Genomic DNA, 22,778 nt, shown 5'->3' on the forward strand with positions numbered 1-22,778 from the left:
ATGGTACGTTACCAAATCACATGGAAATCCATAAAGGGATATTAATCTTAGTGAAGGCATGCTAGGAAGTTGATGAACAGAGAAGAAAACTCAGTATCCTGTTTTCATAAATTTCTTGAAAAAATGAAAGCAAGAAGAACCTATATCCCTTTTCATGGTGTGCTTTAAATCAAATTAGTCCTGATGATCTACCATACCCACAGATTCAATGAAATTAGTAGTCTACTAAGAACAATCCAGACATTTTTCCTTTTTTTAAGCCATCAGAATCCAGCGCTGAACCAATCTGTTGGCCACAGCACCTAAGTCTGACTCTTAAAACCAAGCTTCCTTACCCTTATTCTGCATCCTGGAGGCATTTTGGCAGTAGCCAAAATATGATGGAACACAGGCATTTATCTTTTTTTTTTTTAAAGATTTTTATTTATTCATGAGAGACACACAGAGAGAGAAAGGGGCAGAGACACAGGCAGAGAGAGGAGTAGGCTCCATGCAGGGAGCCCGACATGGGACTTGATTCCCGGTCTTCAGGATCACACCTTGGGCTGCAGGAGGCGCTAAACCGCTGTGCCACCGGAGCTGCCCCATGGGCATTTATCTAATGGTCAAACAGTAATCCTTTAGAAGTTAATTGTGAGGTGCAGTCAGAAACATCCAGATCGCTTCAGGCAATGGTGGGGGGCGCAGGGTGGGTAGTGACTGAGGAACCTGTACTTGGTCCCAGCAGGGGGTGATCAAGGCAATGAGAATGTGTGCAAATCCAGCACGGGATGCCTGGTATAAAGTAAGGCAGGCCTTATCCAACCTGGTTTACATAGTGACACACCTGTAGCTAAAAGGCCATTACACTCCTGCAGGAAAAATAAGCTTTATTCTAATTTTGAAATTACCTAGTTTCTAACAGCTTTTTCCTCACTGGGAGAGTTACTTTTCTAAATGCTTGGTAATAAGCAGTCACGATTTCACTCTGGATCCCACAGTTGGCAACAGTTGGGAGTTGGAACCAACCTTCGGTGCAACACAGGTGTTCACATCTTTCAAGGCATCTCTTGAAAAAGCCTAAGTATCCCTCTACCTTCAACCCCATCTTTCACTTTACAAAATGATTCCTGAGGAAAACTGGCACAGAAAGTAGATTTTCATGTAGGCACAAGAGACATGAGGCAAACAGAGTCCTCTGGTGTCCTGTGGTCCCACCAGGGTAGGTGGCTGAGGATGTGGACCACACACTAGGGAGCAGCAGGACTTCCATGGGAGCTGCCATTGCAACAGGCAGCCAGACATGGCTGAGGCTCCTGGCTGCTTTCCATCGAAGGACTGCATGGATTGAACACATACTCAGCAGTAAGGCCCCAGATCTACGAATAGCCCCAAACCAAATCATTACATTCAGCTGAGTATCCATCCAAATTCTTCTAAACCTGAAAAATTATCTAAAACTCTAAAGGACTTTTCAGACTTGCACCAAGAACTGAAACTAAGGTGTTTAATTTTTCTTTTCAGTCCACACATCACAAAAGGAAGAAATGAACCTGAAAAGAACCTGTTTTTTAATCTTTCTCATCCACCACATCCCTCTCTGAACAGTCTTCTAAATCTCACAGAGCAGGGCTTTTCAAACTTCTAAAGGCGGCAGTATTCCTTATATGTTTCATAAGTACACAAGAGGAAAGTTTTCTCCCAAAAGGTTTATTTGTCACATTTGAAGTACAAAATCAAATACACAAATATTGAACCATGTATACATATCTATACATATTACTTAGACCTACACAACCCATCTGTACCTTCTAATCTAGTCACCAACACTATCTTCTGAATAAAAAGCATCACCTCTAAAAAAACAAACTTTATTATTAGTAACACTGCAAAATGTAAATTATTTGCACTTTATCATTTGGAAGGACAGAACAGATACTGCACAGGAAGTGGGGAATTTCTAAGTATAAATCCAGTATGTCTACATGGGCTTCTTAAAACCTATTCTATAGGAATAATCAAGAGATGAATTTTGCCAAAGTCTTTGGGCATATTAAGTATAAAAGAAATGTAAGTTATGAGAAAAAACTTTATTAGTTACATTCCAGAGTTTTTATTTTGGTTTTTAATGCAAAGAAAGGACTTTATTTTGTCTAACAGTATAGCATTTCTAAGTCCTATTTTCTATAGAGTTGTAATGAATTTGGGGGGAGATACCTATATCTGCTCACTAAAGGAGGTATATGATTTTTAACACTGTGGATTATTTCAACCCAAATCCAAGAGCACAGTTCTTTAGGAAAAGGCAGAAATTTTAGGCTTGCCAGATAACAGAATATATGCTGTCATTGAACACACAGATGTCCTGCTGATCATGGGAACTAAGTTATAAAAGCATCTTTGTTCTAGAATGTCATCTACCTCACAAACAGACCACAGGATACTAAGCCTCAGATGCCTAAAAACATCTCCATTCTAGGCACAGGATTTTATCAGTGCTTACTCCCATAACTGGGAACACACACACACATACATACATATATACATACAGAGATATGGGTCATTATCAAAGTCAGATTTATATTAATGGCTTCACAGTAGCAACGCAAAATGTACTCAGTGTCACATTTCCATAGGAAAGTTTATATTTACACTATACACTTCAGTTTTGAAGTGTGGACCCAAGAAACATTCAATTCTCTAACCAATGAATTTGCTGAGGGTCCCATGCCCTCAAATCCCCTTAATTCAGCAGAGCAAAAGCCCTTCCTTGGCTGCCAGGCGCTGGCGGTGGACTTTGTCTTGCTGCAGTTCTTCATGATTTGGATGCCAGAGTTTCATGATGATCCTTTCAATGTTGAGAGCGTATACAGTATGTGTAGGAATGACTTCCCTGTGTACCTGTGATTAAAATATTAGCATGACTCCAATTATGTTTCAGTATATTTTTCCAACATTTTATAAATTAAAAAGTAAGGTTTATGTCAACAAAACACACAAAAGACGCACATACCTATAAACTATAAGCCAATGCCTAATGATAAAGCTCAAACTAGATAGCAAGAAAACAAAGAAATAACAAGCTTCTGAAATAGGAGTAAGGGAATAAATTTTTTTTTCTTTTCTTTCTTTCACTGGGGACATGGGGGCTGGAAGAGGTAAGTTTTAGGAAGGAGGCCTGGGCCCTGGATTTGAAAAATGAGGATAGTATTAATGGCTTTAATAACAAACAATAGAAATTGAAAACCAAAATCAGGAGGAGGAAAAGCTACCAAATTATCTTTGTAAACTCAAGTGAACTTTGAACCATAAATCTAGATAAACCTCAAGGGGCCAAGAGTTACCTGCAAAGCTTCAAAAAGGTCGTACATGTTGACCGGAGGCAAAGACGCAGGGAGGGTATCCCCAGAGCACGCCAGGAGGAGTGCAGCTTGCTGCTCCGCGTCATCAGGAGGCGGGTGGGAAGCTGGGTTCTGACCAGCACAAGGAGCAGAGAAGGCTGGAGGGCTGAAGACAAAGTATTTTAAAAACATTCCCAGTAACTAGGAAGGAGACAACTGAACAACTAGAGTAGAAATGGGCTTTAATACAGCTTATTAAAAATATCTTAAAAGGAACAAAAAACCCAATTACAAATCTAATTATTTTTTTAGCTAGCATATACATGAGTAGCCTCTAATTTTAATTATCATAGGCAGCCCATCCGTCAGGCTGGAAACAAAACATAAACACATAAAATATTTACTGAGCTCAAGATACTGAACCAAAATTGTTTCTTGCCCTTAAAGTGCTTCTAGTCAGGGGGAAGAAAAACAGACCTTAATTAAAGGAGAATGAAATTGAAAAACTGACTTGGGAAAGGAAGATAAAATGTAACTGGAGGCAACAGGATTGAAAATTAACATGCAAGAAAAGAAGATATGGCACAGAATAAGCAGCAGGCAAAAACGGGGGAAGGAGAAAACCCAAATCTTGCCAATTTCTGAAAAGAGGATCCAGATATAGTATCAACAGGGAAGTCAGGCATAATTTTTGTATCATAATACTGTAGGAGATGACCTTTACAGTTCTCAAGAACATCTAGGAGGTAAAACAACGAGGAGGTAACTCAGACCAAAGCACAAGCGGGTATGTGCGTGGGTATGGGCATGAGACAAAGGCAGCCCTGTTGGAGAAACAAGCGCCGACAGTGAGGTGATGCCCCGACACTGAGGTGACGCCCTGTGGGCCCGCCGGCGGGGGAGAGAGGCAGTTCGGGAGGCCTAGCAGGGTCAGATAGGCTGCTCCCAGCATTCGGCCACTAAAAGGAGCCCCCTCTCCCTGTTTTTGGTTTGTTTTTTTTCCAGAAAAGAATGACTTACAAAGAGAATACTCCCACACAGGATAGGCCTGAATGAGACTGAGAATGTAAATCTTCACATTTGGCAATCTAAATAAAAATAGTGAACCTAATTTAAGATGGGGCTCTTCAAAATGGGCCTAAAGGTCTTCAGCCATGAAGTAGGTACAACCCCCTCCCTGTTGTGTCCAACTCTCTTCTCAGCTTTCCTACCACGTCTCCTACGTTCCCTTCCTATTCCTTCTTCACCATCATCACTCCTGCCAGTCTTCCCAGTCACACTTTTTTTGCTCTGACCTTGGACCTCCTGTCATCTCCCTAAACAACCAGATAACTGGCGCCCAAGGAAATTCAGTCACTTCAGTTACCACAAGAAAAATCACATCATTCCTTTTTCTTTCCCAAAGGCTTACAATCTGTGGACTAAATGATCTGTGGGAAAGGAAGAAAGAAAGGTGGAGAGGTGAAATCAGACAACACACGGATGAGATGAAAGGTGATCCAGGCTGTCTCATAAAGTGATGACTCAGGAGGACCTTAGAAGTCTTGGGAGCCCCCTCTGTGGAGGGCAGACAGAGGAATCCCAGGTGTGGGGCCGAGAGACCAGGTCTGCACAATGGCATGCTGAGAACAATCTGATGACACCCAGCATAGGCCACTCCCTTGAGCTATAGCTACAGAAGCTATAGAGAAATGCCTCCCAGCCCTCCTCCCACCATCGATACCCAACCCTGAGCCAACAATCTCAGGCTTCACTTCTGACCCAGAGCAGGCCCACTTCTACCACCAGGCAGATGCTGGCCGGTTAGGAGCCATCAGGGACCCCAGGGAACCACTCCATCCACACTCACAGTAAACTACTTGTGGCAGCCAAACTCTGCAACTTCCCTTCTGATACACAGTACCAAACAATTAATTAGTTATCACCAAGGATGCACCAAAGAAAATAAAACTGCACTGTCCTCAAAGGTACCTGAGACTTACAGAAACATAATAAGCAATTATTTAACAGTGGTCTAATGCGTAACAGTAGTATACCAACCAGAAAGGAAAGGATGGATGCAAAAATCACAAGAAACTTCATATACCTTTCTATTAAGTTGTTGTAAGCTACTACACTATTCTTCAGGTATGGCTGTGGGGTTACATTACTACCAAAGGCATACTTAAAGTGACCATCACGTAACCGATAAGCTTTCCTTCTTGACACAACTGATGTCAATATATCTTTAAGGTGATTCTGTAAAAACAAAAAAGAAAAGAAAAATAGCATGAACTCTTGTTTAAAAGCAAATCATAGAACTTCCATTGACCAAAAAATGTTTACTAGCATTTAGTGGATGGAGATATGAGACAAGCTAGCATATGTTGGAACCAAATGAATATTATTTACCAAAGAGCCACAAAGCCACACCAGAGTAGGAGGGTAAAGGAAAGAGGGAGATGTGCTACTTTATTTAGTTCAATTTAACATGGGCTTACTCTACATGAAATTTATTAAAGAAGTTATTTATATCTCCAAATTGGCTCCTCTCAGAAAAGGATTTTCAGATAGCCTTAAAGTACAAAACAAATACATAAAATTTTAAAAAGGAGGCAAATTAATTTGAAACCTGTTTTAAAATAGGACAGAAAGTTTCAAGATCTAAAATTTATTGGTTACAATGCCCAATCTACTAAAATTCTTGCATTAAAGAAGCTTGGCTCTCCCCAAAAACCACATACATAACAGATATATAGAAAATAAACAAAAATTAGGTATTTAATATCTCTTAAGGAGAGCCAAGTACATTAGAGAGGAATGGAAAATGTGAAAATAAAGAGAGAGAGCTGGTCCCAGTCTACTATTAATAACAGGAGAGTCAGTATTAGGCCTGGTGTTTCAACTAGTAAAATAATCTCATATCCAGGCTTTCATGATACAATTTGTCATTTCTACACACCAAATTCATTTAATGTTTACAACTTGATGAGACAGCTATTATAATCTCTGGAGTACATGAGAGCAAACGGAGGCCCCAAGTATCAGGAATTACCCAGTATCATCTGGCATACCTACACACTATAGATCCCAATATATTTTGTCAAATAATTAAATGAATAAAGTGAATGGTTCAGTGAAAGAGTGTGCTAAGACAAGAATCTCACTGTTTAGACTCTTTAAATGCTGTGCCACAGCAAAAATCAGTGATTTTAATCTTTAGGATTCTACATCTCAATTTTTCCTTAAAACCTGCTCCCTTGGGGATCCCTGGGTGGCGCAGTGGTTTAGCGCCTGCCTTTGGCCCAGGGTGCGATCCTGGAGACCCGGGATCGAATCCCACGTCGGGCTCCCAGTGCATGGAGCCTGCTTCTCCCTCTGCCTATGTCTCTGCCTCTCTCTCTCTCTCTGTGTGACTATCATAAATAAATAAAAATAAAAAAAAAAATAAAACCTGCTCCCTTATCGGGGCAGCCCGGATGGCTGAGTGGTTTGGTTCCGCCTTCAGCCCAGGGTGTGATCCTGGAGACCCAGGATCCAGTCCCACATCGGGCTCCCTGCATGGAGCCTGCTTCTCCCTCTGCCTGTGTCTCTGCCTCTCTCTCTCTCTCTCTCTCTGTGTGTGTCTCTTATGAATAAATAAAATCTTTTTTTAAATTTTTTTATTTATTTATGACAGTCATACACAGAGAGAGAGAGAGAGAGAGAGAGAGGCAGAGACATAGGCAGAGGGAGAAGCAGGCTCCATACACTGGGAGCCCGACGTGGGATTTGATCCCAGGTCTCCAGGACCGCGCCCTGGGCCAAAGGCAGGCACCAAACCGCTGTGCCACCCAGGGATCCCCAATAAATAAAATCTTTAAAAAAAAAAAGAAAAAAAAGCAAAAACTGCTCCCTTATTAACAAATTAAACACCAAATTAAGCAGAAGTGTTAGGCCATAAGTAAGTTTTCTGAAAAGCTTAGTCTGTTAACTAAAGGCAACAGCTTGGACTATGAGGTGTTTCTCCCCTCAAAAGAAAACCATTTCAAGACAACGATTCTCAGATCATGACATTTTGGTTCTTTTCTTGCAGGATCAAATTAACAACACACACAAGCTTGTTACATTCAAGCTGTAAAACTCTTTCTGCCACCAGCAAACCAACCTCCACCGCATAGACAACAGCTGAGACTGCCTCCTCGGTGACGTTGTCCAACCCGTGCTCATAAGCAGTCACTATCATTCTCCCTTCCAGCTGACCCCGAGTGGGAAGCATCATTGTGTGGGAACAAAGTTTCAAGTCATCATCATCTTGGGGATCCTTTGCCACAAACTGCTGGGCTCCCGAGAGGGGATTTTGAGGCTGGAATCTATGCTATGGGTAAGAAAACTTTTCAAAATTATTCATCACAGTGGCAAGTAATGAGACACAACAAAAGTAACCAATTTATTGGACTTGAGATCTCACAAATTTTCACCAAACCATACCGGAGGGGTTTAAAAAAAAAAAGTAACTTGTGTACAAATAATCACAGATTCACACCCATTACATAATGAAGACATGAATTAAGGGGAAAAATGGTAGTATGCACAGCAGTTTATTCTATTCAATTAATACCTTGGTAACCACAGAATATATGGCTCTGTGCTAAAAATAACAATTAGGGGGAAGGAGAAGATATAAAATTATTTTCAAACAAGTCAAAGCATTTTAAATATACTTGTAAGTAAGCAAGTTCTGAAAGTAGAAATATATAGTAATACTCCAATTATGCTGTAAAAAGCCTAGCCAACCAACATAACAGATTTAATAACAGGTATTCTAAAAGAACACCAGACGGTAGAACTATTTTATATAGTCTTTTACTTACAATCCTCAACACAGAATCTTGCTAACATAGTCATTCTAATTATTTAAAATAATTTTTCTTGGGCACCTGGGTGGCTCAGTTGGTTAAGCATCCAACTCTTGATTTCAGCTCAGGTCATGATCTCCAGGTCATGAGATCAAGCCCCAAATAGGGCTCTATGCTCAGTGGGGAGTCTGCTTGAGATTATCTGGCCCTCTGCCCCTCTCCCCATTCATAGGTGCGCACACATGCACTCTATCTCTCTAAAATAAATAAATCTTTAAAAAATAACATAGTGTTTCTTAACCTTTTCCCACTCATAAAACCTCTGCCTTCCTCTGGTGGACTCTGAAAGCCCATCTGTATACTCCATCGTCAGTGCGAGATACACCCACAGTAGCGAATATGACCTGTCCCTGTTTGAAGTTTGTATCGCAAAAGAAAACACTGGTTGTTTTTCCATTTTCCAAGTACAAAACTGTATTTTATATCAAATATCCCTTTTCAAACCAAGGAATGCCTCTCTGGAGGTACTAATGCCTTCCAGATTGAGTATTATTTATAGAATACATAGAAAACAAAGGTAGCAATAAATATTTGTGAGGTTAATCAATAAAGCTATTAACACCTAGTCAAATCTATAAAAGAAATATTTTTGAGAAACTTTCTTCTCCAAATACAAACAAAAAAGCAAGTTATTCTACAATGTTTACAAATTTTATAGCCAAATGCCTTCATGACTTCTCTGCTGATCCCCAAAGGCTCAGGGCCTAGTTGGGCAACATCAGGATCCTGCCAGAGGCAAGTGTCCTGGAGCCATGGAACACAAATCTTCAATATAAGAAACATTATTCATTCCAGAAAAATACTTAAGAGGAGAAAGAATACAGGTATATTTTTTTGAATCATTAAAAAATCATTAGGTATTAACAAAAATATATTAATATTTATGCGATAACAAACTAGAATTATAAAAATTCAGATACCTGGGGCTCACAATCTTTGAAACTCTCATCAACTTCAAATACAGTAACATTCCTCCTCAAATCATGCCCCCCTTTTTTCCAACTCTACTACTAGTATTTTAAGATGTATTTAAAAACTAGGGCCAGTTTCATCACATCAGCATTTAAATCAGTTGTTACCAAGATCTATTGAATAACAACCTACATCAAATTTCTGACGAACAGAAGAAAGTTTTTTCTTTCCCTTTGGTTTTCCAGGTTTAGCTGCAGAACCCCCGGTCCAGTGCAAAGATCCAGCACCCTCTGTGAGACAGAAAAATAATAACCATAGAGAAAATAATGATAGGTGTCAACTGCTAAGTTTGTTTTCATTTTGGGCTAAAAAATTATGGAATGCTCAAGTAATGAAAATAAATAATAAATGCTTAAATTCAGATCTTCTCTTTTTTCTCTAAACAAAATTATGAATCATCTCAAAGCATGTTTTTTCCAGCTGTAGCCAAAATTATTCCTTTATGAAGACAATTTGTTTTTCATATTTTCAACTCTAATGTTTATTGGGTGTTTTGTTTGCTTATAAGTAGCAGTAATATCAAAAAAGTAAGAGAGAATTTTCTAGTTCAAGATGGTGAACAGAGCACATGAATTTCTCTAAGACCCTACTAAAAATGGTAACAGTGGAAAGTAAACAGCACATATGCACAATAGCGACAAAAAGGAAAATGAGTGAAACAAGATGATATCTCAACAAATTTCAACAACGGTCTAAAACTGTCTGACTTACAAGCAGACATATGGAAGCTATAACCTAGGTGAGGCAAGGTTGGGAAATACAGAAACCAGTCTACCTGCATAGCAGAAATCTACAAAGATTCTGGATTTGGAGGAGGTAAGTGCAGTAGAAACCACGGAGGGATCAATAAAGCTAAAAATAAGATTAATGGAAGGTCTATATTCAAAAATCATCACCACCAGTAGTGGGCACAGTACAAAATAAAAATGTAGGTCCCTTGTGCAAACATTAACCATTTCAAGACAACCACAGTAGAGCACTAAGCCAAGGATGGGGCCCGTCTGAGTTCCTGGGCAGTTCACAGGCCTTGAAGCCAGCCCGGCTCATGCCCATACATAGTACAGTAACTACAACAGCAGGGGAGAGAGGGGAAGGGGACAAGTGAATGGAGGACTCTCCTCTACTTAAACTGAACAAAATTTCTGGGATCTATTCACGTAGTTGGTATAGATGTTGGCATTCTAGAGCACAGCTCTCTGTATGCTGCCATTTAAGGAGCCCCAAGCATTGTATGCTTCATTCTTAAATATGAATCACCAGACATCTGACAATAGTCTGTAACATGATCAGAAGACCAAGCTAAATAAACAGAAAATAAAGGTCCCAGATTAAAGAATTCAGGCAACACAAAGGACTTCAAGTAATTTCTAACTGGTACCTTCAGAAGTTTGAAAGATATATAGCCATAAAACAAAAAGAAGATATTATAAAAATTGCTGAATTAAAGAACGCATTGGGCAGGAAGGTTGAAACAGCTGAGGAAATCTCACAAACACAAAGCATGAAGACAGATGTCCAAAATCAGTAAATGCAGAAAGCGACTTAAGCTCCAGTAAGGAGCTACTGAAGTCCTACTGGAACAAGAGACAAAGTAGGTGTCTTTGAGAAAAAGTCCAGGAGGGGGAAGAAGTATTTCACTATAAAGCTTCTGTATTATTTCTAACCATGAGTGTATGCATATATAGTTTAAAGGAAAAAAAAAAAACTGAAGTAATCTAAGCTCATTATAGTACACTTAAAAAAATTACTCCCCAAAATTTTTGTAAGACAGAAGAAAAACCCCACTCATCATCTAAGCAAAAATACTATTTCCATTTTGATGTTTTTTTAAGAAGTTTTTAAAGCTTTAAAAAAAAAATACTCCAAGTTTGCCAGTTAAAAAGTAGCTGTTTGGACAGTTATAATGATGAGCACTAGATACTGTACAGAATCGTTGAATAACTATATTGTACACCTGAAACTAATATAACGCTGCATGTTAGAGGGAAAAAACTGTTTGGGAAATCAAGTTCCTCCTCTCCACCACTTTAAATGTCTTTGGTATACCCAGGTCTCACTGATGAGGTCAGCCAATCCCAGAAGACTCCCAGAGAAACCTATTCCTGCTGGTCGGCCTGAGTGTTCCATGACACTGCTGATGTGTGAGCACACTCCAAGCAAGGAAGCACAGCATGGTGAGTATCGACTCACTGACAAAGAGGACAGCTTTCCAGCGCTAGGCAGATTTCAGTGTGGATCCAACACTTCCACTTACTAGTTGGATATAGTGTCAGGTAAGTTTTGCTTTTCTTTTTGTTTTCTCTAAAGTTTGTTTCCTAATCCATAAGAGGAGGTTAAGACCTATCCTAAGGAGTTGTGACAATTAAAAAGAATGCACAGAAAGTGTTGCATTGCAGTTACTCAATTAAAATCCTCTTTCCTGCCTAACTTAGAAAAACAGAAAACCCACTCCTAAGTATTATACATACAATGAACTATTTCTCTATTTCTTTCTTTCTTCTTCTTCTTTTTTTTTTTTTTTTTTGAGTAAAAGGATAGAAGTTTATAAAGCAAAGATACAGAGAAAGCTCTCAGAAGTGAGAGAGGTCCCAACAGGGTTGCCCTCTATTTCACTTTTAATAGAAATCATCTCTTTGTTGCTAGCAACTATCAATTTCATTTTGAGGAAATATATTTTGGTGTTTGATAGAGAAATAACCTCTCAAATTCCAAATATTTCATCATTTATTTTAAAATAATCAATAACAAATGTTCATGAACATCAAAGGCTTTATTTAGTTAAAATCAGCCACTTATACTAACTAATACTTCATTTTGTTTGGCATTTTTTTTACTTTCAAGGGCACTTTTTCATATGTTCTTTCATCCATATATGTATAAATATAATTATCTATCTACCTCTATATATATATCTGTAGAGCAGATATTACTGTAATGTAAAAGCTAAGAACATCCAATAATTAACTATACTACCTAAGCTAGTGGCAAAACCTAAACTTAAACCTAAGTCTCTTGACTAATCAACCAGGGTTTCTATCCCCAAACATACCACTCACCTTTTGCACATATGCCACTTCAGAATATACAGAGCAAGATCTAGTTCTCACAATGCTGTCTTTCCTGATCAAATTAAATTTTACACTAAGGAGTGGATCATCTCTATGATCTAACTAGCTGAAGTCCACTTCTATTTAAAGAAAACAGAACATGCAAAATCAGATACACGTGACAATGTGCAGAAAAGGGCAGTGTGGGGTAAGGGAAGCAGCCCCTATTAACTCCAATCTCCATATACAAATGCTCATTGTTAACTACTCTTTACCAATGACAACTTCTTTGAGTGTGGGGGACTTGGACTTTAGGAGACTGCATCTGAGTTCATTATTATACAGTAGAAGGTTAGCAGAGAAACACAGAAAGTACTAGCCATTTCTCCATAAAGATTATTATCACAATCACCACAAGTCCTTTAAAAACAAAAATATTCAACTTAATCTACAGCACGAGATACCTAGAAATCCAAATTTCTAACAAGAGCTCAGTATAGGTTTTATTGTGAGGCAAATTTTAATGCATTTATTTTTGATCACTTGATTAAAATAAGATGGTTGAAAAAACTGACTTATACCACTTAAGCTCCAAAAAATTAGGGCAAAATAGTCACTGTTTCTTATCTGTATCTATTTCAGGTAAAGTGACAGAATCAGCCCCTACCTACCTCCCCAACAAGCTAAGGCTGTAATCTTCCAGGTGCCAATCTCCTACTTGAGAATACAAGTCAAAGTCCAGATTCTCACCACGTTGTGGTTTCTCCTCCGCCTAACCCTAACTCATCTTCCCTAGATCACAGAAACCCTCTCCTAATACCAGCGGTCCTTGGCTTCTTCATCCTGATTGCTCACCCTCTTGCCTCTCATTTATGCAATCTAAAATCAAGCTGAGGGATCCCTGGGTGGCGCAGCGGTTTGGCGCCTGCCTTTGGCCCGGGGCGCGATCCTGGAGACCCGGGATCGAATCCCACGTCGGGCTCCCGGTGCATGGAGCCTGCTTCTCCCTCTGCCTATGTCTCTGCTTCTCTCTCTCTCTCACTGTGTGCCTATCATAAATAAATAAAATTTAAAAAAAAATTTAAAAAAAATAAAAAATAAAAAATAAAATCAAGCTGAGCTGAGTGAAATATAAGTCAATCGGAGAAGGACAAACATTATATGTTCTCATTCATTTGGGGAATAAAATAATAGTGAAAGGGAATATAAGGGAAAGGAGAAGAAATGTGTGGGAAATATCAGAAAGGGAGACAGAACATAAAGACTCCTAACTCTGGGAAACGAACTAGGGGTGGTGGAAAGGGAGGAGGGCGGGGGGTGGGGGTGAATGGGTGATGGGCACTGAGGGGGGCACCTGATGGGATGAGCACTGGGTGTTATTCTGTATGTTGGCAAATTGAACGCCAATAAAAAATAAATTTATTATTATTTTTTTTATTAAAAAATAATAATAATAAAACAAAATCAAGATGAGTAGACAGTAAAGACCAAAATTCAATATAAGCACAGGGAAATCATCTACTTCACAAAGGTTCTATAAAACCATCTTTACCTACATAATAAATGTTTTCTTCTGAGCAGTTCAAAGAACATTTCACTTGTAAACAACAGATGTGTCTGTTATAGGAAACTAAAGCCCACTGCTCCATGGCTCTGCTGAATGACATCCCCGGAAGTATTTCCACTCCCTTACCTGGTGTAGACACCAAAATCTGACAACGCGTAAGAATAGCCAGGAGGAAATCGTTGTGAGAATGGACTGAAAAAGGGAAGATTGTCACAAGTAAATTTACGAAATATTTAAAAATGTAAGGAAACCATTATTTAACTTTGGATTATCCCCACCCTGCCATTCTTTACACTTTATTTCAAATATCCATATTATTAAAATAATCTTACACACCACTAAACCCAATTTTATTTTTTAAGTGAAAAGACTTACTGCAAAATGTACTGCCATTTATTTTTGCAATTATTTATTGGTCATTTATTACAAATCTGGGTAAACTTCAGAACAGTAAAGTAACTCTCCAGATAATTATTTTACCATTATCCTGCGTGAGAAGTCTATGGGCTTCAAGGTCAAACTCTTCTTTGCTGATCTTCTGCTTGAACCACAACTTTAAATTAGCCCAGTATCTGCAAAGGCAGAAGCAGTATTAAGAACCAACGGGTCTGCTTCTTTGCTTCCCAAATTCACCTTACCTGCTCCAAAACCGAGGAAAGGAAATTTTGCATTTCCTACTGTATTGTGAGCTGAGTTCATACACTTCTCCCCAAATTCATACGTTGAAGCCCTAATCATTACCCCAGTACCCAGGGTGTGACTGTATTTGGAGACAAAACCTTTTTAAAGAGGTAATTAAATTAAAATGGCGTTTTCTTCAGGGTGGGGGTGGGCCCTAAGCCAATTTGATGAGTATCCTTGTAAAAAGAGATTAGGACAGAAAGAACACACACACACACACACACACACTCACACTCACCCACACCCGTGACCCCAGACAGTGGCCATCTACAAGCCTAAGGGAGAGGCCTCAGAAAAAAACAATCCTGAGGATACTCTGATGTCAGACTTCCAGCCTCCAGAACTAGGAGAAAACAAATCTATGTTGTTTAAGCCACCCCATCTGTGGTATTTTGTTATGGCAGCCTTGAAAATGAATACACCTAGGAATCAGAAAACCAACAGAAGGAAAAGGAAGAAGTTCTTCCAAAAAGGAACTGATAGGTAGTCACACAATTGGACTCACGAGTCAATTAGCCAAAAATCACAGCCATAGCTTTCCTTCTTCTCTGTTGCCTTTGTAAAAGACCTCCCCTCCAGAATCCTACATTTGAGATATATATTTTTAAAGTATTATTATTAAAAGTATTAACTTTTAAATATTAATTTCAAATACATTAATTTTTATAATTAACTATAGTTAATAAACTGTATTGTATATTTGAAAGTTTGCTGAGAGATCTTAAAAGTTCATTAAAAAATTTTTACCTATGTGTCATGACAGATATGAACTAGACTCATCGTGATAATTTTGCAGTATACAGATAGAATACTTGTTGCACACCCAAAACTAATATAATGTTACATGTCAATCATTCCTCAATAAAAAAAAAAGATTTTTTTTTTTTTTTAAATTTTATGATAGTCACAGAGAGAGAGAGAGAGAGGCAGAGACACAGGCAGAGGGAGAAGCAGGCTCCATGCACCAGGAGCCCAATGTGGGATTCGATCCCGGGTCTCCAGGATTGCGCCCTGGGCCAAAGGCAGGCGCCAAACCGCTGCGCCACCCAGGGATCCCAAAAGATTTGTATTTTAAAAGGTGTATGTGTTTTATGGGTTGGGGAGTAGTCATTAATATTGATCCTGATAAACTTTTTCCTTTCAAATGAACTCAAGTTTTAATCTAACTGGCTGGAGTAATGAGTTTCTAATACACCTCACCACAAAGAAAATACCCGTGGATGTGAGAAACTTAGTGGTTTTTAAAGTGAAAACCAACCACTAGTCATAAAAGGTACCAGTTCACTGAGAGGAAAAAAAAAAAAAAAAAGATTTGATCCCTTAGACCTTAACAACATTATCAGAGCACTAAAATATGACTTTTCACATCCACAGCCCTTGTTCATCAAACAGAATTAAAGACTACTCAGTGCATGTCTTACAATCACTTTCAACTTACACTTAGCTATTTTCTAATTCTCATTTGAGTTCCTAACAGAAAAGAAAAAAGAAAGATTTCTAAATTAGATGGTTTAATGCTCTCACTGCATTATACCCATGGCAGGGCTTCTCCTGCACATAGCTTATCTTCAAGTCATCTTAGTATGTACCTCTGTATGTAACTGGATATGTGTGCATGTAACTGCATGCAAAGCTTTGGGCTCACATCCACTTTTTTCCCCCCAGGAGAAAACTATAGTTTTAATGGGGTCAAAGTTGCCCAAGACCCATTTCAACAGCAAAATGTTTAGTTTCAGAGCTTGGCAGGACATTTCACCTGATACACACGCTCATTAGTCAATAATAACTTCTTAACAACAGACACCTAAATGCTTGTGTTTTTTGTTTTGTTTTGTTTTGTTTTAGGACAGGAAATAAAGCTCTACAGAAAAAACAAGTTTCTTCCTGGCCCATTCTATCCAACAAAAGAGGATAGTAACATGAGACAAATTTCATTATTTAAAAGCCCTGTGTCACTATTTGGCAAAAACGATGCAAAAATTTTGAGTGTGAACTTATATGTAAAACAAGGCTCTAACAGGAAGCTCTGCCAACATCGATACTACTTATCTTCTCCAATGGCAAACTTCCTAGCCGAAAAGATCTGGGAGACCTGCTCCCCAAACCTGGTCCCTATATTACCTTGCTGTACAGCCATGGACAAATGACTGTTTTCCTCAATACCAGAGTCAACATCTATGAAAATGAGGATGAAAAGGAGAGAAATGGGAGTGGGTCAAACTAGGAAGCACTGGAGATACTTAGAGAAAACTAAATAACATATGATCAAGCCACCAAAAAAATTCAACACTTTAAATAGGACACCTTCCTGGGTACTACACAAATTGAATTAGCTAGCAAAGGCCACGTCTTTCTAGAAGCTGATGTGGGCATGCAACCTGACATAAAGGACATGTGGACTAGATAAATAGAAAGCAACTCTTATCTGGGTTCCTTAATACACTCTCTGTGGTTTACCTACCACCCAGGACCATGTTTAAACTGCCAGGTTATATAAACCAAAGCAAACTACTCACGAAGGAAACGTGCGAAATTACTGTATAGCAATAGTACAGAGTGTTTAACCAAAAGGCACTTTTTAAGGAGCAGGGGAAAAAGCGAGAGAATGGAAAAACAAATACCAACCCTGTGCCACTAATTATTCCTGGCACAAAAGCATATTTTGGTTGCAATATTAGTGCAATATAGTGATTCACCCTACATATGCACCAAATTTAGCTTTAGCATCTATATTTGACCAACATTTGATAGCCAGCATTGGTCTTTACTAACCAAATAGAGGGGGCACCCGGGTGGCTCAGTGGTTGAGCGTCTGCCTTCTGCTCAGGTCATGAACCCGGAGTCCTGGGATCAAGTCCCGAATTCGGCTGGGTGGGGGGTGGGGGGAGGGCTGCCTGTGTCTCTGCCTCTCTGTGTCTCTCATGAATGAATGAATGAATGAATGAATGAATGAATGAATGAGATCTTTAAAAAATAATAAAAATTTAAAAAGTAAAACTGTAATAACAGTTGATGTTCCAACAACTTCTAAAACACCTCCTTGTTATTTCAGAAATATATTTGGCTTCGGCCTTGGATGAAGTATTGATCTTCCATCCTGCCATTCCACATCGGACCTGCTTGTGTCCGCCTGGCTGGGCGCAGGTTCCTTTAGAACCCCCCATAAGGGGGGAATCCCTGGGTGGCTCAGCGGTTTGGCGCCTGCCTCTGGCCCAGGGCGTGGTCCCGGAGACCCGGGTTCGAGTCTCACGCTGGGTTCCCTGCATGGAGCCTGCTTCTCCCTCTGCCTGTGTCTCTGCCTCTCTCTCGCTCTCTATCATGAATAAATAAATAAATCTTTAAAAAAAAAAAAAAAAGAAGAAGAAGAAGAACCCCTTGTAAGGTATCAGGGCCAGGAATTAGGGCACGGGGAGCCCAGTGACTTTTGAAGACTTAACTTCTCTAGATCTCAGTCTTCTCATCAAATGAGAAGGGTAACCGTACCTACCTCACATCCCTGCTGTGAGGATTAGATGAGATAGTACATTGGAGAGTACTTAAAAAGTGTTCAATTAATGTCCCCTACTGAGATCCTCACTATCACTGCAGTGATGTTCGGTATTCTACCCGCGGGTCTGTCTGCCTTCCGAAACTGTTGTCAACGCTCTAAAACGCAGGGTCTACGCAGGGCCCGGATCTCAGTAAGCCTCCGCCTCCAGGAAGCCCTCCAGGGGCGCGCCGCCCCACGCGGTGCCCGCTCCCGCCGCGGAGCGTCGCGTTCGCGGTCACCCGGCCCGGGGCAGGCCTCACCGGTCTCGAACTCTGCATGGAGGCCTGCAACCGTTTAGGCACGGAACGTGCCTCTCCCGCCCGCGCAGGGCGGGGAGTCCGGGCGAAGGCGCCCCCCGAGGCCCGCGGCCCGCGGCCCGCAGAGACAGGGAGGCCCGGCCCTCCAGCCCCGCGCTGGCCCAAGAAACCGGAGGCCCCGCCGCCCGGGACGCGAGGCAGCGCAGGCCTCGGGGCGGCGAGGGGCGTCTCCGGGGGCGGGGGGCAGCCCGAAGCCAGGCGAGCACAGGCGCGGAGACCTGGAAGCTGCGCCACAACCGCTCTTACTGTTTCACGTTGTCCCCCAGGGCCTCGCTCAAGTTCTTCTTGGCCGCTTCCAGCTCGCTCACAAAGGTCGCCATTGCTCCCCACGTCTCAGCCCGACCGCAGACGGCTCTGCCACGGTGACCAACAACCGAAAAGCCAACGCGGCGAGAGTCTCGGCGCTGGAGGCTCAGTCCGCCGGCGTCTGCCCCGCCCCCAATCGCTCAGAAGACGTTTGTTTGGTTTTCGGCTCCGCCGGCCTTCCTGAAGAGAAAGTGAGGCGGCAAACTCGCCGTTTTCTCGGTCCTCCTGCCCCCGCCCCTGGGGTCACGTGATCGCGGTGGCCCCGCCCCCCGCAGCCGCGGCCGCCGTGGGCTGCAGCGGCGCCTGCCGGGCTGGTGCTTCTGGGCTCCTGCAGGCTGCGACGCGCCGGCGAGTTCCCGGTTCGGCCCGCGCTGTCCTTTCACCTGCAGGAGTTACCTTTCTCGGCAGGTCAAAAAGTAAGTGTAGTATCTGTTTGGTTCCCTTCGACTTATTTTTTCGCCAAGCACCGATCGTGTAATATGCCACTTAATCGATTCGTCTTAATTCTCTGCGACTTCCAGCTAAATTGTAAGTTCCATGTGGACAGGATTGTGTTTTATTCACTGCCGTTTGCCCACATACTGGGCTCTCAGGAAGTACTTGCGGAATGAATGAAGTAATTGTGAAAAATAAGGAAAAGACACAGAAGGCTAAAAATTAAAAAAAAAAAAAAAAAGAAAAGAAAGAAAAGAAAAGAAAAGAAAAAAGAAAAAAATGTGTTTTACTACCTCCGGACAAACTTTAACTGAGATTTCTCCTCTACCCACACCACAGTCCCCATAATTTATAATCATGCTCTGTCTTCTATTGTGCATCTTGGTGGCGGTTTTTATTTTTTTTATTTTTTTATTTTTTAAAGTTCTTTTTTTTTTTAATTTTTTATTTATCTATGATAGTCACAGAGAGAGAGAGAGAGGCAGAGACACAGGCAGAGGGAGAAGCAGGCTCCATGCACCGGGAGCCTGACAGTGGCGGTTTTTAAAGCTTAATATACTAATACAAATATTTTCCTCTGGTATTTTAGTGTCTTTATAATCATTTTAATGACAGCTTATCAAATACCCCACAGATAAAATGTACACAGTGACTTGTTTCCTAATTGTTAGCCTGATTGTTTCCATTTTTTTTTCTCTATTAAAAGCAATTTTTAAAGTAATGAACTTTTTTGCATAAACCTTTTCTGCATTTAGGATTATCACTTTAGGATAGAGTCCCACAAATAGAATTACTGGTTTAAATGATAGGAATATTAATAAGAATCTTGGTATAAAAAAAAAAAAAAGAATCTTGGTGTATATTGTCAAATTGCCTTCCAAAGATGGAAAATAATCCTAATTGCTTTGAAATCTTGTGTAATTTCTCTACGAAGGCCCCTTCAAGCTGCTCCATTTGTTCAGCAAAATACACTCCTATTATTTGCTGGGAACTCTTATGTGCTGGATTTACAAAGATGAACAAGCCAGGTAAAGTATTTCTATCTGTGTTCATGAAACTCCAGAGAATTTTTGACCTTTTTTTTTTTTTAAGATTTTATTTATTTAGAGAGTGAACAGGAGAGAAGCTGAGCAGGGGAGAAGGGGCAAAGGGAGAGGGAGAAGCAGACGACTCACTGAGCAGGGAGCCCAATGAAGGGCTCTGTGCAGGGCTCTATCCCAGGTCCCTGGGATCATGACCCAAGCTGAAGGCAGACCTTTAACTGACTGAGCCCCCCAGGTGCCCCAAAATTTTGACTTTTTAAAAAGTGGTTATCCACTTCTGCTTTTCCATGGCTCCCCACTGTAAACAGAAAGTCACCAGCTAAGTAAGCTAGTAAATACTTTATTCATTGTCTTACTGAGAACTATAGCCCAGGAACAGTCTTTCAGATTGCTCTGAAGAACTGCTCCAAAACTTGTTATATATTATGTATACAAACTATGTATATAAAATTATTGTATATACATAAGGGGAAAGGGGCTCGTGTGTTTGCAAGCAGTTCTCCAAATACTTGTGCATCACAAGGTATAAGTTGTTAGAGTCATGAAAATGAAGGTTTACTGATGTCCACACAGATGTGAGAAGGACCCTTAAGTCATCTGAATACATTATGTTTCTATCATATCTGACTATTTAAAAATAGTGCTTGAGTGCCTCTGATTAACTGGTCTTCCAGTTCTTCCTGTTGTCCATTTCTCCTTGAGATGACTTGAGATGGTCACAGAAGGCTGACACTGGTCACCTACTGTGGTCTGGGTGCATATTGAGTATTGAACAAATATCAGACTCCTCAATCTGGCATTTACACTTTCTTATGACCTGAACTCTGCCTGTCTGTCCAGATCACACACATCCTAGACGGTCCCTGTCACCCCTCAGGATGCATTTTGCATCCCAGTTACTTGACTTTCTGTAACAAACCACATGAGTCAGTCCCTCTACACCTTTCTCCCCCTCTGCTAGGTTTGAGACCTATGGGTAGCTACCTACATTTTTTGCAGACAGATCCAAACATGTGTAAGAACCTGCTAAGGGGCAATTCAGCAGCACTAGGAAAGGGCACAGGAAGTGTTTAGGTATATCTTCCAGGAACAGTTCTTGTTTTTCATCTCCATCACTTCCCATCCACTAGGAGAAATACGACTCTTAGCTCATCACATCTGTGCTTCATAGCACCCGTAACTCTATACATCTAGTTCAATTATATTCCTTTTTTCTCTCATCTCTTTGTACACCTGTTAGCACTGATTTCAGTGTAATTGTTAAATGTCCACCTAAACTGTAGTGTTAGACAATATAACATACACAGAAATCTGACCAATGTACCTAACAAAAATAAATATCAAAAACATTTGTAATTTGGCAGATGTCCATCAACAGATGAATGGATAAAGAAGATACACACACACACACACACACACACATATCCACACAATGGAATATTACTCAGCCATCAAAAAGAATGAAATTTTGCCATTTGCAACGACATGGAAGGAACTAGGTATGTGATGCTGAGCGAAATAAATCAGTCAGAGAAAGACAGTTATCATATGATTTCACTCATGTGGAATTTAAGGAATCAAAGAGATGAACATAAACATAAGGGAAGGAAAAATAAAAACAGAGAAGGAGGCAAACCATAAGACACTCTTAACTCTAGGACACAAACAGGAGGAGGATGGGTGCGGGGTTGGGGTAACTGGGCGATGGGCATTAAGGAGGGCACATGATGTGATGAGCACTGGATGTGATATACAACTGGTGAATCACTAATTTCACTGAAACTAATACTACACTATGTGTTAACTAAATTGAATTTAAATTTTAAAAATTTGAAATTTGGTGATTTACTTTAAGGAAACTGATTCTAAATCTTCTTTGGGGATAGCAATAGTTACACACTACATACTACATACAATCAACTATTAAATAGCTTCAGAGAATGTAGGTTAAAGTAGTTTGTGAAGTGTAAAGAATTCTACAAATGTTACTTTAATCTATTTTTTCAGAATCTGTTTTTTGGACTATCTCATAGTAATTTTCTCTTCCCCAGTTGCAGACTAGTTTTAGAGTAACTAGTAAAGTCAACTCAATAGGATATTGGGAACGGGCAATATAAAATAAGAATTTCTATTACATTATATCTTTTTTGCATTTCATTAAAACAAAGTTAAAGGTTGATAGTATTTATACATTGCCTATTTTTATGCAACTTCTTTCAGTATGTAATTACATAAACCATAAATATATGATTATATAAATATAATTGTGTACAAATAGAATACAAAGGAAAGCCCCACGAAAAGTTTATTTTCATAGCAATCTTGTTTAGGTATCTATGAAAGCTTGGCCTCTGCTTGCTTAATTCTTCCCCATTCTATATTTTATAAAGCATTGGATTTTTGGCAATAGGATTTGATGTTGATGGAGTTGTGAGAGGTCTCTGCTCTGGAAATTAAAATTATTGTTATTCTTTTTCACAGATACCATATTTGGGATTTTTAGACCTATTTATAAACCACTGGCTCCCTCTTTACAAATACTTGTTGATTGGCTTTCTTACTCCACTCATTAACATTGGCTCATTAGCCTTTTTCCCAGAGCACTGCCAGCAAATGTGTGAGCTGTTGTTCTATTTCAGACATCAGCAGCTCTGCTTCACTTGGAAAGACTCTTATTCAGCTTT

At 40.1% G+C, this 22,778-nt stretch overlaps 1 protein-coding gene across 1 annotated transcript; it reads right to left on the reverse strand.

Moving 5' to 3' along the window:
• Positions 1 to 1,673: 1,673 nt before the first annotated feature.
• Positions 1,674 to 18,837, reverse strand: TADA1 (transcriptional adaptor 1). The gene is made up of 8 exons (XM_041768665.1): positions 18,557 to 18,837; positions 14,264 to 14,355; positions 13,910 to 13,975; positions 9,302 to 9,399; positions 7,447 to 7,656; positions 5,407 to 5,558; positions 3,324 to 3,486; positions 1,674 to 2,880 (listed from the first exon to the last, which is right to left on the reverse strand). The coding sequence occupies exons 1-8, from the start codon at positions 18,628 to 18,630 to the stop codon at positions 2,728 to 2,730; spliced, it is 1,008 nt and encodes a 335-aa protein (XP_041624599.1). The 5' UTR covers positions 18,631 to 18,837; the 3' UTR covers positions 1,674 to 2,727.
• Between the last annotated feature and the right edge of the window lie 3,941 nt (positions 18,838 to 22,778).

Source organism: Vulpes lagopus, chromosome 1 (assembly GCF_018345385.1).
Source record: "Vulpes lagopus strain Blue_001 chromosome 1, ASM1834538v1, whole genome shotgun sequence".
In the NCBI taxonomy this organism is placed as follows: domain Eukaryota; kingdom Metazoa; phylum Chordata; class Mammalia; order Carnivora; family Canidae; genus Vulpes; species Vulpes lagopus.